Genomic DNA, 11082 nt, shown 5'->3' with positions numbered 1-11082 from the left:
ATCCAAGAAGTTATTAAAATCACAATATCCTCAAACACCACCACAATCACTGGCTTGGGCTGGTCTGGGCAGCACCAAATAAAATAAAATAAAAAGCTTTAAAAATAGAAAAATTGAAAATAAAAATTAAATTAAAAATTACTTAAAATTTAAAAAATTAATTTAAAAAAATGAAAAACAAAATAAAAAACATAAAATGCTGTAAAGTGCCGTAAAGTGACGAAAAAGTTCAATAAAAGGAAGTGCCGTAAAGCGCAACTGTCGTAAAAGGTGCCGTAAAGCGCGGCTGTCATAAAACCACCGTAAAGCGTGACTGTCGTACAGCGCGACTGTCGTAAAAGCGGCCACGAGCAAAGCCTGAGTGAACAAACTGCAAGAGAAATGCTCCGCTGCTAAAATTCAGGTGGGGCTGCCTCCTAACCAGCCTGTTTCCATGCAAATGCGGCACATGCGGATTTTCTTTTGTTGCTCTGACATTTCTTTTCCAAAGGCCATAAACGCCCAACGTGGCTTTTAGTTTTTTTTCCCCTCCAAGCCAGTCCAGCCTTTCCCGGTGCTCAGGCCCCTGGCAGTTTTGCTTTCCCACTGTAAGCGGGTGTGGTGCCGGCCACTGCTGGGCTCTGGAGAGATTGTCATTTGTCCCAGGGGAGGTGTGGCAGGTGAATCTGAGCTGTGAAAGAAAATCTGAGCCTGGCACAGCAATGCCAACATGCCCTGAATCAAATCTTGCAGCTCTGACGGGGAGGGGGGTCAGTATGGCACATCTGACCTCCACAGTGGGGGAAAGGCGATGCTCAGAGCTGATTTAGGGCCAAGGACAGGGCCCCCCAATCCTCAGAGCTGATTTAGGGGCAAGGACAGGGACCCCCGATCCTCAGAGCTGATTTAGGGCACCAGCAGGGGCTGAGGGAGCTGGGGAGGGGCTCAGCCTGCAGAAAAGGGGGAGCAGGGGGAAGTTCTGGCTCTGCACAAGTCCCTGACAGGAGGGGACAGCCAGGGGGGGACAGGGGACAGGACAGGCAACAGCCTCAAGATGGAAAATTCCTTCCAAGATCCCCAAATCCAACCTTTAATGGATCTCTGCCTTGTCACTGCCCAGAGCTCACACTGACTCCTGTCCCCAACCCTCCTGGGGATGTCCCTGCCCCGGGCAGCCCCTTCCAGCTCTTCCATGAAGGAATTTTCCCAAATATCCAACCTGGGAGAACCTGAACTCCCTCTCCCTCCTGTCCTTGTAAATGATTTTCCCGGTGAAATCTGCGACTTTCCAGGTGAAATTCACAAGAGTTTCCAGGTGAAATTCACAATTTTCCAGGTGAAATTCACAATTTCTCTGCGACTTTCCAGGTGAAATTCACAACTTTCCAGGTGAAATTCACAATTTCCCAAGTGAAATGACATTTCTGGTGCTGTCACTTCCTTGCAGCTCTGCTCCCTCCTGGTTGGCAGCAGCAGAGCTGTGTCTGCTCCAGCTTTGGGATGAGGCAGCTCCAGGGCCCCATTTCCTGCTCCAAAGCCACGTTTCCATTTTTAATGAGCTCTGTTCCTCTCCATTTGACCTGGAGCAGAGCTCAGCCTTCCTCCAGGACCACTCCAAGCCCAAAGGGAAGTGCAGAGCTCCAGAAAAGGTTTTCTTCTCATCCATAAAAGATTAAATCATTACCTAAAGGATCCATAGGGCTGCTCCAAGGCATTAGAACTGAGCAGGGATCAATAATGGAGAAGGGTTTACTTACAGGAAAGAAGCACTTCCCAGATTTCCTGTGCCCAGGGGGAGAAATCCAGGCTGTAGGGGACACAAAGCCCCTGCCCTAAATCTGTTCCCACTCCCTCTCTGGGGTTCTGGCATGGGGGGATCTGGAGGAGACCCAGCCTGGCCCAGTCAAACCCCAAGGCAAAAATTCAAACCTCAAAAAAAAACCCCAAACAAAAACCACAACACTCAAAGGAAAATCTCAACTCCACAAAAAAAACAAAACAACAAAGAACCTAAACCCCCCAAAATCCCTCAACTTCTTAAATGCCCTCTCAACTCAAAAAACCTCCACCCCCCAACACCCTCTCAACATCAAAAAAAACCCCAATGCCCCAAAATCCCTCAACATCCTAAAAAAACATAAGCCCTCACCAAAACCCTCAGCTTCCTAAGAAACCAATCTCCCAAAAAATGTAAAAACCCAATCCCCCAAGAAAACAAAGCAAAAAACACAAGAGGCAAAAAACCCTCAAAGCCAAAAAAAACCCCAATCCATTAAAAAACAGGACCAAAACACTCAGTGAAAAACCCCAATATAAAAAACCCCAAAGAAAGCAAAGCAAAAAATAAAACCCCAAGCCCAAAACAAAATCCAACCCCAAAAATCCCACCCCAAACCAAGTAAGCAGCCAAAAAAACCCACCCAAAATGTCAATGTAACAATGGAACTTAGACAGTTTTAATGAACAAAGTGTCAGATTTCCATCCAGGTGCATTTTTGGGGGGAACTTTGGGATAAGAAGAGCTGCAGAAGCCCCCAAACCCCTGTGGAAATGTGCAAAGTGCCCCTGGGCACATATTGGGTTTGTTCTCCTGCCTGCCCAAGCACAGAGGGATCTCAAGGGGGCAGAGCCCAGCCCAGGCTCCAGAGTTCTTCCACGTCAGAGTGAACTCCAAACTCCCCCCAGAATCAGGATGTGGGAAATGCCACCTGCACCAATCTAAACCTTAATTTCAGCAGAAAATAAAAGCCCAGCCTGAAAGCTGGATTATTTCCCAACAAAACCAGCTCTCCACTGCCTCACACTGGGACTGGAAGAAAATAAAGCTCAGTTTTATCTCCCAGCCTCCTGGTTTAGAATGAAACCCAAAATCAGAGCTGTGCAAACAGCACTTGACCCCAGACTGCTGCAGAGGGAGTTCTCAGCTCCCTGTTTTCCTGCTTTAATTAAACTTTTCCCTCCCAGCAGCTGCCTCTTGCAAGGTTTGTGTCCCAATAGGAGCAAAAATTCTTTGCTGCTTCCTGCTCCATCCATGTTTCCCTGCTTTTGGCAGCTTCTGAAAACTCCAAGCTGCTCCCTCTTCCAAAAACTCCTGAATATGTGGAACTGCAAGAAACTCCCCAAATGTGGCTCTGGTCCCACTCCAGAGCCAGAGAAGTCAGTTTTTAGCTGACTCTTCCTGGAGGTGACAACCAAAGCAAACCCAAGGAACTCTCCAGGAAGAGACTGGTTAGATGAAAAACCAACTGGAAAATATTCCTGAGGATTTGGTGCCAATTAGAGCTTCTCAAAAGCACCAACGAACTTGGAAACTTCCTGGTGAACTGTGGTGCCAAAGGGGAGCTGCCCCAAGCCCTGGGAAGAGACAAAACACAGTTAATTCCCTTCAGGAATGGTTTTTTTTAATACAAAAATCATTTCAATATTTAATTGGTAAGGGGCATCAGGGATCAGCTTTGGGATACTCACAGACTCGTGGAAAAAGGTGCAGAGCTGCTTGGCCCAGGGACATCTGAAACACAGAGAAACTCCCACTCATTCCCTCCCAGCTGGCCACAGGTGCAGCCACCCCTGGCTCTGCATGACTCAAAAATCCACAAAAATCCAACAGCTCACAGCTCCAAGCCAAGGTGATTCCAGATTTACAGGAGAATCACTGGGGGGAACCCAAGGATTTGCAGGTGGCTCTGGGGTAGTTCCCAATGGGGCAGTCCCAGGATTTATTTCAGGTGGCTCTGGGGCAGTTCCAGAGGGACAATTCCAGAATTTCAGGGGGCCCTGGGGCAGTCCCAGCATTTATTTCAGGTGGTTCTGGGGCAGTCCCAATGGGACAATCCCAGGATTTATTTCAGGTGGCTCTGGGGCAGTCCCAGGGGGAAAATGCCAGGATTGATTTCAGGAGGCCATGAGGCAGTCCCAATGGGGCAGTCCCAGGATTTACTGCAGGTGGCTCTGGGGTAGTTCCCAAGGGGACAATTCCAGGATTTCAGATGGCTCTGGGTCAGTCCCCACTCTCAGAACAGGACAATGCCAGGACTCCAGGTGGCCCTGGGCAGTCCCAATGGGACAATTCCAGGATTTCAGATGGCTCTGGGTCAGTCCCCACTCTCAGAACAGGACAATGCCAGGACTCCAGGTGGCCCTGGGCAGTCCCAATGGGACAATTCCAGGATTTCATGGGGCCCTGGGGCAGTCCCAGGGGTACAATGCCAGGATTTATTTCAGGGTGCCCTGGGGCAGTCCCCAGTCACTCACAGGTGCAGGTTCTCTATGACCACGTTGAGGCTGAAGAGCCCCACAGACTGCATCCTCTTGTGTCTGCAGGTCAGGAACAGGCACAGGAACTCCCCCACGTACTGGGGGCCAAGGTTCTGCCACCTGGACAACAAAACCACAGCGGTTGAGGCACTGGGAGTTCACTCTGGGAGAAGGAGCCAATTCCCACAAAGCCAAGGCAGGAGATGCTCCCAGCACTGCTGGAAGCCAAGGGGGGCTCTCCCAGGGATAAGGGGAGCAGGTGCCCCCTCTCTCCCAGCAAATCACTGCTCCCCAGAGCCATGATGAAGGAACTTCACCCCTCCTGTGCACTCCCCAGATCTGCACCCACATTAGCCCTCAGCCAGGGCTCACTCACACTCTGAGCATGGTGCCTTCCTCCCGACTCAGGTCCCTCAGGAGCAGGTTGGCAGTGCCACACAGGATGTGCTCCTCACAGCAAAGCTGGTCCAGCAACAGCCTCAGAGCCCAGAAGTTTTTCTAAGAAGAGAGAAAATATGATTTAACCTCAGTGCCAATCGTTCCTTAAAATGAATTAAAAAAAAAAGAACGAAGATCGAAGCAAAGTCAAGTTAAACGTGGCTAAAACTTCCAGGATGGGGTTTTCATCACCACAGAGATTTTAAACATTATTTGCTTTCATCTCTTAGAACAGGAATCAGTTTCTGGGACTCACCCCAAAAGCCAGGACTATCTCCAAGAAGGAAGTCAAGTGGGGAAGGTCACAACAAAGCATCTGCTGCACTGCTTGCACTGCCAGGACGAGGGAAGCCTCGTGGTGCAGCTACACAGGAGATAGCAACAAGGAAAGAAATGCATTTAACAGCTGCTTCCCCTTTATTTATGCACTCAAACCAGCACTGAGTTATTCCAGGTCAGCCAGAGAGCTTGGAGGGCACACAGCAAATCCACAAGAACCTCATCAAGAGTTAAAAACAGGGGAATGGAACAGGGATTTTATTGCTGGTGCTCTCAAAGTGCTCACATAGAAGTGAAACTCACACAGGAGCAGAACTAGGGAATTAAAGGCCAAAAAATCCACTTCAGGAGTCACATCTTTGGGGAATAAACTAAAATTTCCTCCAAAAAAGTAAAAGAAGAGTAAGGCAGCTCCTTAGATGACTGCATTGAATATGGAATGTTATTTCTGCTATCTTCAAGCAAATTCCACATACCTGGAACCTTTAATTTAAAAGAAATTTAGAACTTCGGGGCAATTCTGAGTTTTGAGAAGCCCCAGTGTCCTGTTTAGGCCAAACCTGGGAGAAGTTAGGACACAATCAATTATTCCCAGCCCTCCTCCTTTATAAATCCATCAACTTGGACAGGGATAAAGATTTCTCCTGGCCTGAAGATATGCAGAGCAGAAGAGACTCCCAGTTCTCTACCTCCATATCTGCTCCAGAGTTTAGACTGTGCTAATCTTAAGCTGATCACTCCTAAAAAAAATCTTCTAGGCCTCTCTTGGAAGCTTTTCTTAATAACCCAACATTTTTCACTGCTGGGGATAAATTCTTTGTTGTCATCACTCACCTGACCAGAGAAAATAGCAGATGGTAAAGAGACATTAACTCCAGACTTGAGATCCTCCAGGAAGTTGCCACTGGCTGCCAGCACATTCTGCAAGGGGACAGTGAGGGACAGGATGGCAGATCCTCCCCAAACAAACCCCAAACCATGCCAGAAATGGGGGTTTCATGTGCTTTTCAGTGACTTCTTCAGCATTTCTGCAGAGGATGGTGCCTGTTCCACATCCCACTCAAGGGGAATTGAGGCTCTGCAGCACCAACCAATCCCTATCAAAAACTCTTCACTTTTGTAGGGCTGACATGGAAAAATCACCACGTGCCAAGCCTTGCCATGGGCAGGGACACCTCCACTGTCCCAGGGTGCTCCAAGCCCTGTCCCAGCCTGGCCTTGGGCACTGCCAGGGATCCAGGGGCAGCCACAGCTGCTCTGGGCACCTGTGCCAGGGCCTGCCCACCCTCCCAGCCAGGAATTCCCTCCCCATCTCCCATCTGGCTCTGCCCTTTGGCAGTGGAAGCCATTCCCCCTGTCCAGCCCTTTCTGATCTGATCCATCCCACCATGAACAGAGCCAGAACCGGTGCCAGGCCTGAGCTGGGAGCAGAATGAACCCATTTCCAGCTGCCTTTAACATTCCTGAACCCCCACAGGCTGCAGAGCCACCCTGGCACAGGATGAGGAAGTTCACTCGGGCATCTGGGAGAAGAAGCCAATTCCCACATCCAGTGGAATCCTGTCCAAACCCAAGCCAGGAGATTCTCCCAGCACTGTTTGGTACCTCTTGGAAGCTAAGGGGGGGCTCTCCCAGGGCTAAGGGGAGCAGGTGCCCCCTCTTTTCCAACAAATCACTGCTCCCCAAAATCATGATGAAGGAACTCCAACATTTGGCCTAAAAAACAACAGAACATTTGTGTTACAAAGTGAAATCTGGGCAGAGGGGTGAATTATTCAGAGGAAAAAGGGGTCAGAGTAAATCCTTGCCCTCTCAAGGAGAGGGAACAGGAGAAGAAGGAATTTTGGCCTCACTCACATTCCTGTAGAGTGCCTCGCTGCTGTAGAGCAGTTTGAGTGCCTGCTTAATTAGCACAGTGTTCCTCAGGGGAGAGCCTGCAGCGAGGGAAATGAAAATTATCAAACCCAGATCCTACACAGCCCAAGTCACTCCACAGCAGGAACACAACCAGGATGGTCACTTGGTTACAGGTTTGTTTCTGCAGAGCCAGCAGGTGTTTACAGCTGTTCTGCACTGGTTTGTTGGTGGAATAAATAAACATCAGCTACAAACCACAGCTCTGGAAAGCTGCAAAGTCTGGACACCATCCAGACTGAGCCAGGTGATCCCAGAGAAGTGTTTGCTGTGGACATCACACCACACTGAGGGATCTCACACTTCCAAGAATTCTCCCAGTAGGGAACAACTCCCAAATAAATCTTCTGTGGTAGAAGACAACCTGAGAAGTGACAAAGCCCAGGACAGATGATGGCAATTATCAGAGGCTGAGCTCATGATTCTGATGATGAAACATCTCCCATCAGGAGGTTTTCTCCTCAAGGTCATGGCTGAGACATAAAGCCAAGTCCCCCACTGACATGGCAATGCTGGGAGGGAATGAAGACATTTGGATTTTCTTTGAATAGTTTCTCTTGCTTTGCTTTCAGCAGAAAACGAGCTGACAAATTGAGTGTTTTAAGTGAAGTGAATAAATCCATGCTCCAGTACAAAGTCATCCTTCTTGCCTGCTGTTTTCATGGTTTGGGTTGGAAAGAACCTCAAAGCCCATCCAGCTCCAACCCAACACCTCCCACTATCCTGGGACACTTCCAGGGATCCAGGGCCTCCCCACCCTCACCCAATCCCCAGCTGGGCTCAGGGTGTCATCCTCTGACTGTGAAGAGCTGGAATGAGTGAAGGAAGAAGGAAGAAGTGACACTTGCCAGCTGTAACCCAGGGCCCTGTCTCCAGCATGTCATTCCCAGAGGGAACACAGCCTGTCCTGAAGATCTTGAGGTAGACCTTGAACTGGCAGGGGGTGATCCTGCAGGCAGAGCAGCAGGCCAGGCTGTTCACAGGGAACAGCAGGGAGTGGGCAGCATCCAGGAAATTCCCAGTTTTGCACAGGTAGAACGGGATCAGATCCCGAAGGTCTCGGAGCCTGGGAAGAGGAAATGAAGGTTTGGGGTTCATTAGGACGGGGTTTTTGTAGGATTTGTGGAGAGATCTGGTTGGATTTGACCATTACAGAGGGGAGGGAAGAGAGGGGGAAGAAGGAAGGAAAAAGCAGGGAAGGAAAGGGAGGAAAAAGAAGGGAAAAGGAAAGGGTGGGACACTTCGGGAAGAGGGGAAAAGAGAGGGGAAAAGCAAAGGGAGGAAAAAGGAAAAGGGGAAAAGAGAGGGGAATAGGGGAAAAGAGAGGGAAAAGCAGAAAAGACAGGGAAAAGGAAAAGGGGAAAAGCCATTTACCTTTGGTTTTCATTGCATTTCACAGCTCTCAGGTACCGAACAACTTCCTTGTACCTGGGGAGAAGAACAGAAGGTGAGACGAAGGGGAAGGAAGTGCAGAACTGTGCACAGGGCAAACATTTCCTACAATGAAAGAAGCAAACCAGGAGAGCTTCTCACACAGGAGACATTGCACAGCAGGACAGAAATACAGCTGGAAATAAATTCCTAGAGGTTATTCCCAGATTATCTCAGCTCTGGCAAAATAAAACCAGAGGTTGCCTTGCAGCTGAATTCTTGAAGTGGACTGGATTCTCTGCAATATTGGATTTTCTGGAGGACAGCCCTCTGAAGACCCAGAACACTCTTCTGGCTGCCTTCCACTTGTCAGCCTTTGATGAAGAGGAATTGCTTGGAAAATCAACATGTAAAACCTGTAGGGTTTTTGGAGACACAGAAATGAGCCACTCCAGCAATCTTTTTTTTTTGTCTGAGGCATTCAAAGGGCTTTGAGAAACTTTAAAAAGCTTCTGACTTTGTTGAGAAGAAAAAAAAATATTAAAAAAAAAGAGTTTCTTTTGTGTTTCCCCATTATACCAAAGCACAGATGTTTGGAGCAGTCAAAATAAAGAATTGAATTTTCAAAGTGGAAAAGCCAAACCAATCTCACTTCTTTTTCTCCAGCAGCTTCTCCACTCGAGCCTCCACAACAGGGAGTGCTTCCCACAGGTACGTTTTCCTTCCTTTCTGTCTCCTCTGCCCAGTGATGTTCTGGCCTTTTAAAACTGTGGTCAGTTGCACGTGGTCCCAGGGCAAAACATTCAAGCTGAAAAAATAAAAATAAAGTAATTTTTAACTGTGTTTTGTTGTACATCGCTAATGAGCTCCTTTAAGGATTGTGAAGTTTGATGAATAAAACATTTTGGGGTTTAGAGCTCAGTTCTGGGGGAAAGGAAATAAATTTAGGGAGAACAACTCAGTCATGGCATCAAACAACAAACAGGGAAAGCAGGAAATACTGGAATATTCCTTTAAAATGCTCCCACTTTTATTATCAGGGAAAGAACATTCCACAGGCAACTGGATCCAAATGGAATACTCAGAGGCCCCAGAACTCACCTGTTTGAGAAGGCATAGCAGTGGCAGGGAAGGGAGATGGACTGGAAATACTCAACAAACTTGCCACACAGAATTTTTGGGAAGTCACACAACACCAGCATCCTCTGAAGTCGGGTTATGATCCTGTGATTTAAAAAGAAGAAGAATTCAAAGAGGGTATTTTAAAATGAGCTGAGTTACTAAGAAGTTGTCTTTTTTAATCATATGGGAAACTGCACAAGTTTGGGGGTTTTTTGGTTTGGATCTGTATGTGAATTTCTGCTTTAAGTTTCGTAGTGAATAATGAAATTATTATTTTGTTGTTATTTTTAAAGCCAAGGTTCTGTGGGGCTTAAGCTTTACAACAAAGATCTCCAAGGAATGTGTACAGCAAACACTTCAACCTGTGCTGGGCCTGAGCCCCTGCACCTTCCCTGCTACTGGAACCATTTCTGTATCTGGTAAGTAGAGATGAAAAAGAAGAGCTTACTCTAAAATTCTGGCAGAGAGGTAAAGACAAACTCCACCCTTTTTTTGTTCCAAGTCAGAAATTAAGAAAATTGAGAACAGCAATTTAAAATGAGAACTGCTGAAGGATTCGGGTTGTACCAGTCATTAGTTCCAGAGAAGGTGAGAATATAGAACTGGGTTGGAAAGAATTGTATTTTTCACTCATCAACCTTCTGTGGCAGGTGAATTTGGGGGGAAAGGTGAAGGATAGAGCTAAAATGGGATGTGAATGAAGCCAAGGGAGCTGGGTGTCCTCATTCTCCGGCCTCTGGGGGAGCTTTTCCATGCTCCATCCCAGGGGACTCCTGCCACGCTCCTGCTGTGACCTCTCCTTGGTGTAACAACCACAACCTGCTCTGGCCTCCCACGTGCCTCTGAACAGAGGATTTGTCACCTGAAACACATTTTAAAGGCAAGCAGAAAGTCTGCAGCCAGCAAGGAAACCAATCTTACCTCTGGAACAGAAATGGGACAGCAATCCTCAGGGAAGCAGTGTGGCTCAGGTTCTGACAGCTCCTAAGCCTGGAAAAAACCAACACCAATTAATGCCTGGCTCCCCTTCCTGCCTTTTCCCCTTCTCTGTACTCAACTGTTGAGGAAAATACTTTTTAAGGAAAAATCCTAGAAGCTAGCATGCTGAAAAAAATTCCTGCAAAGACTGAAACAAGTGCTGAAGTGCAAAATAGTGAAAAATCCTCAGATAAATGCAGCCTGCTCCTTGCAAATCTAGATCTCTCAGCAGGAACTGCAAGGGAGCTGCTGTTTCAAACCAATCCAGACATAATTTCCTTCTTTTTTATCAAAGCCCCTGAATTTAAACCCCAAAATGTTCAGATTTCACAAAGCAAAGCTCCTTGTGCTGTTGAAAAGTGTTTTGCTGAGTTGCTACTGGTAACTTCAAAGTTCTAAGTTAGGTTAAATGCTGTTAAAGTGTTACTCCCCTTAAATCGTTAAGTTTTAAGCTAAGCTTAAGTTAGGTGTAAGTGCTGTTTCTTTGCTGAATTGCTAAGCTTAAGGTGTAATTTAAAGTACTGTTAAGTGGGAGTGCTGTTAAGCTTTTAAGGCCGACGTTTGCTGTTCCCTTTGTCCCACACTGCCCTCGGTGGTTCTCGGTTCGTTTCCTTTTCTGAATGCCTGGATTATGTTCGGTTTTGTTGTTGCTTGTTTGCCTTTGTTGTGGCCTAAGCTCTCCTGTAAGCACTGGAGCAAATCTTGCCAACCAACTCTGTTGTTTAATATTCAATCTGGCTTTCC

At 47.4% G+C, this 11082-nt stretch overlaps 1 protein-coding gene across 1 annotated transcript in view; it reads right to left on the bottom strand.

The window, feature by feature from the left end:
• Positions 1-2423: 2423 nt before the first annotated feature.
• LOC102037499 overlaps positions 2424-11082 on the bottom strand; it is a 12582-nt gene continuing 3923 nt past the window's right edge. Inside the window, exons 7-19 of the mRNA XM_031061096.1 lie at positions 10282-10350; positions 9340-9462; positions 8891-9046; positions 8242-8295; positions 7716-7933; positions 6811-6887; positions 6559-6669; positions 5788-5874; positions 4931-5038; positions 4613-4734; positions 4234-4356; positions 3448-3490; positions 2424-3333 (exon numbers count right to left, since the gene is read on the bottom strand). Of these exons, the coding sequence (XP_030916956.1) occupies positions 3256-3333; positions 3448-3490; positions 4234-4356; positions 4613-4734; positions 4931-5038; positions 5788-5874; positions 6559-6669; positions 6811-6887; positions 7716-7933; positions 8242-8295; positions 8891-9046; positions 9340-9462; positions 10282-10350 (1369 nt within the window). The 3' untranslated portion in view covers positions 2424-3255. The remainder of the gene's footprint in view (positions 3334-3447; positions 3491-4233; positions 4357-4612; positions 4735-4930; positions 5039-5787; positions 5875-6558; positions 6670-6810; positions 6888-7715; positions 7934-8241; positions 8296-8890; positions 9047-9339; positions 9463-10281; positions 10351-11082) is intronic.

This window comes from Geospiza fortis, unplaced genomic scaffold (genome assembly GCF_000277835.1).
Source record: "Geospiza fortis unplaced genomic scaffold, GeoFor_1.0 scaffold213, whole genome shotgun sequence".
In the NCBI taxonomy this organism is placed as follows: Eukaryota; Metazoa; Chordata; class Aves; order Passeriformes; family Thraupidae; genus Geospiza; species Geospiza fortis.
Note: the sequence above shows the minus strand (reverse complement) of the source record. Positions and strands in the feature narration are given on the sequence as shown.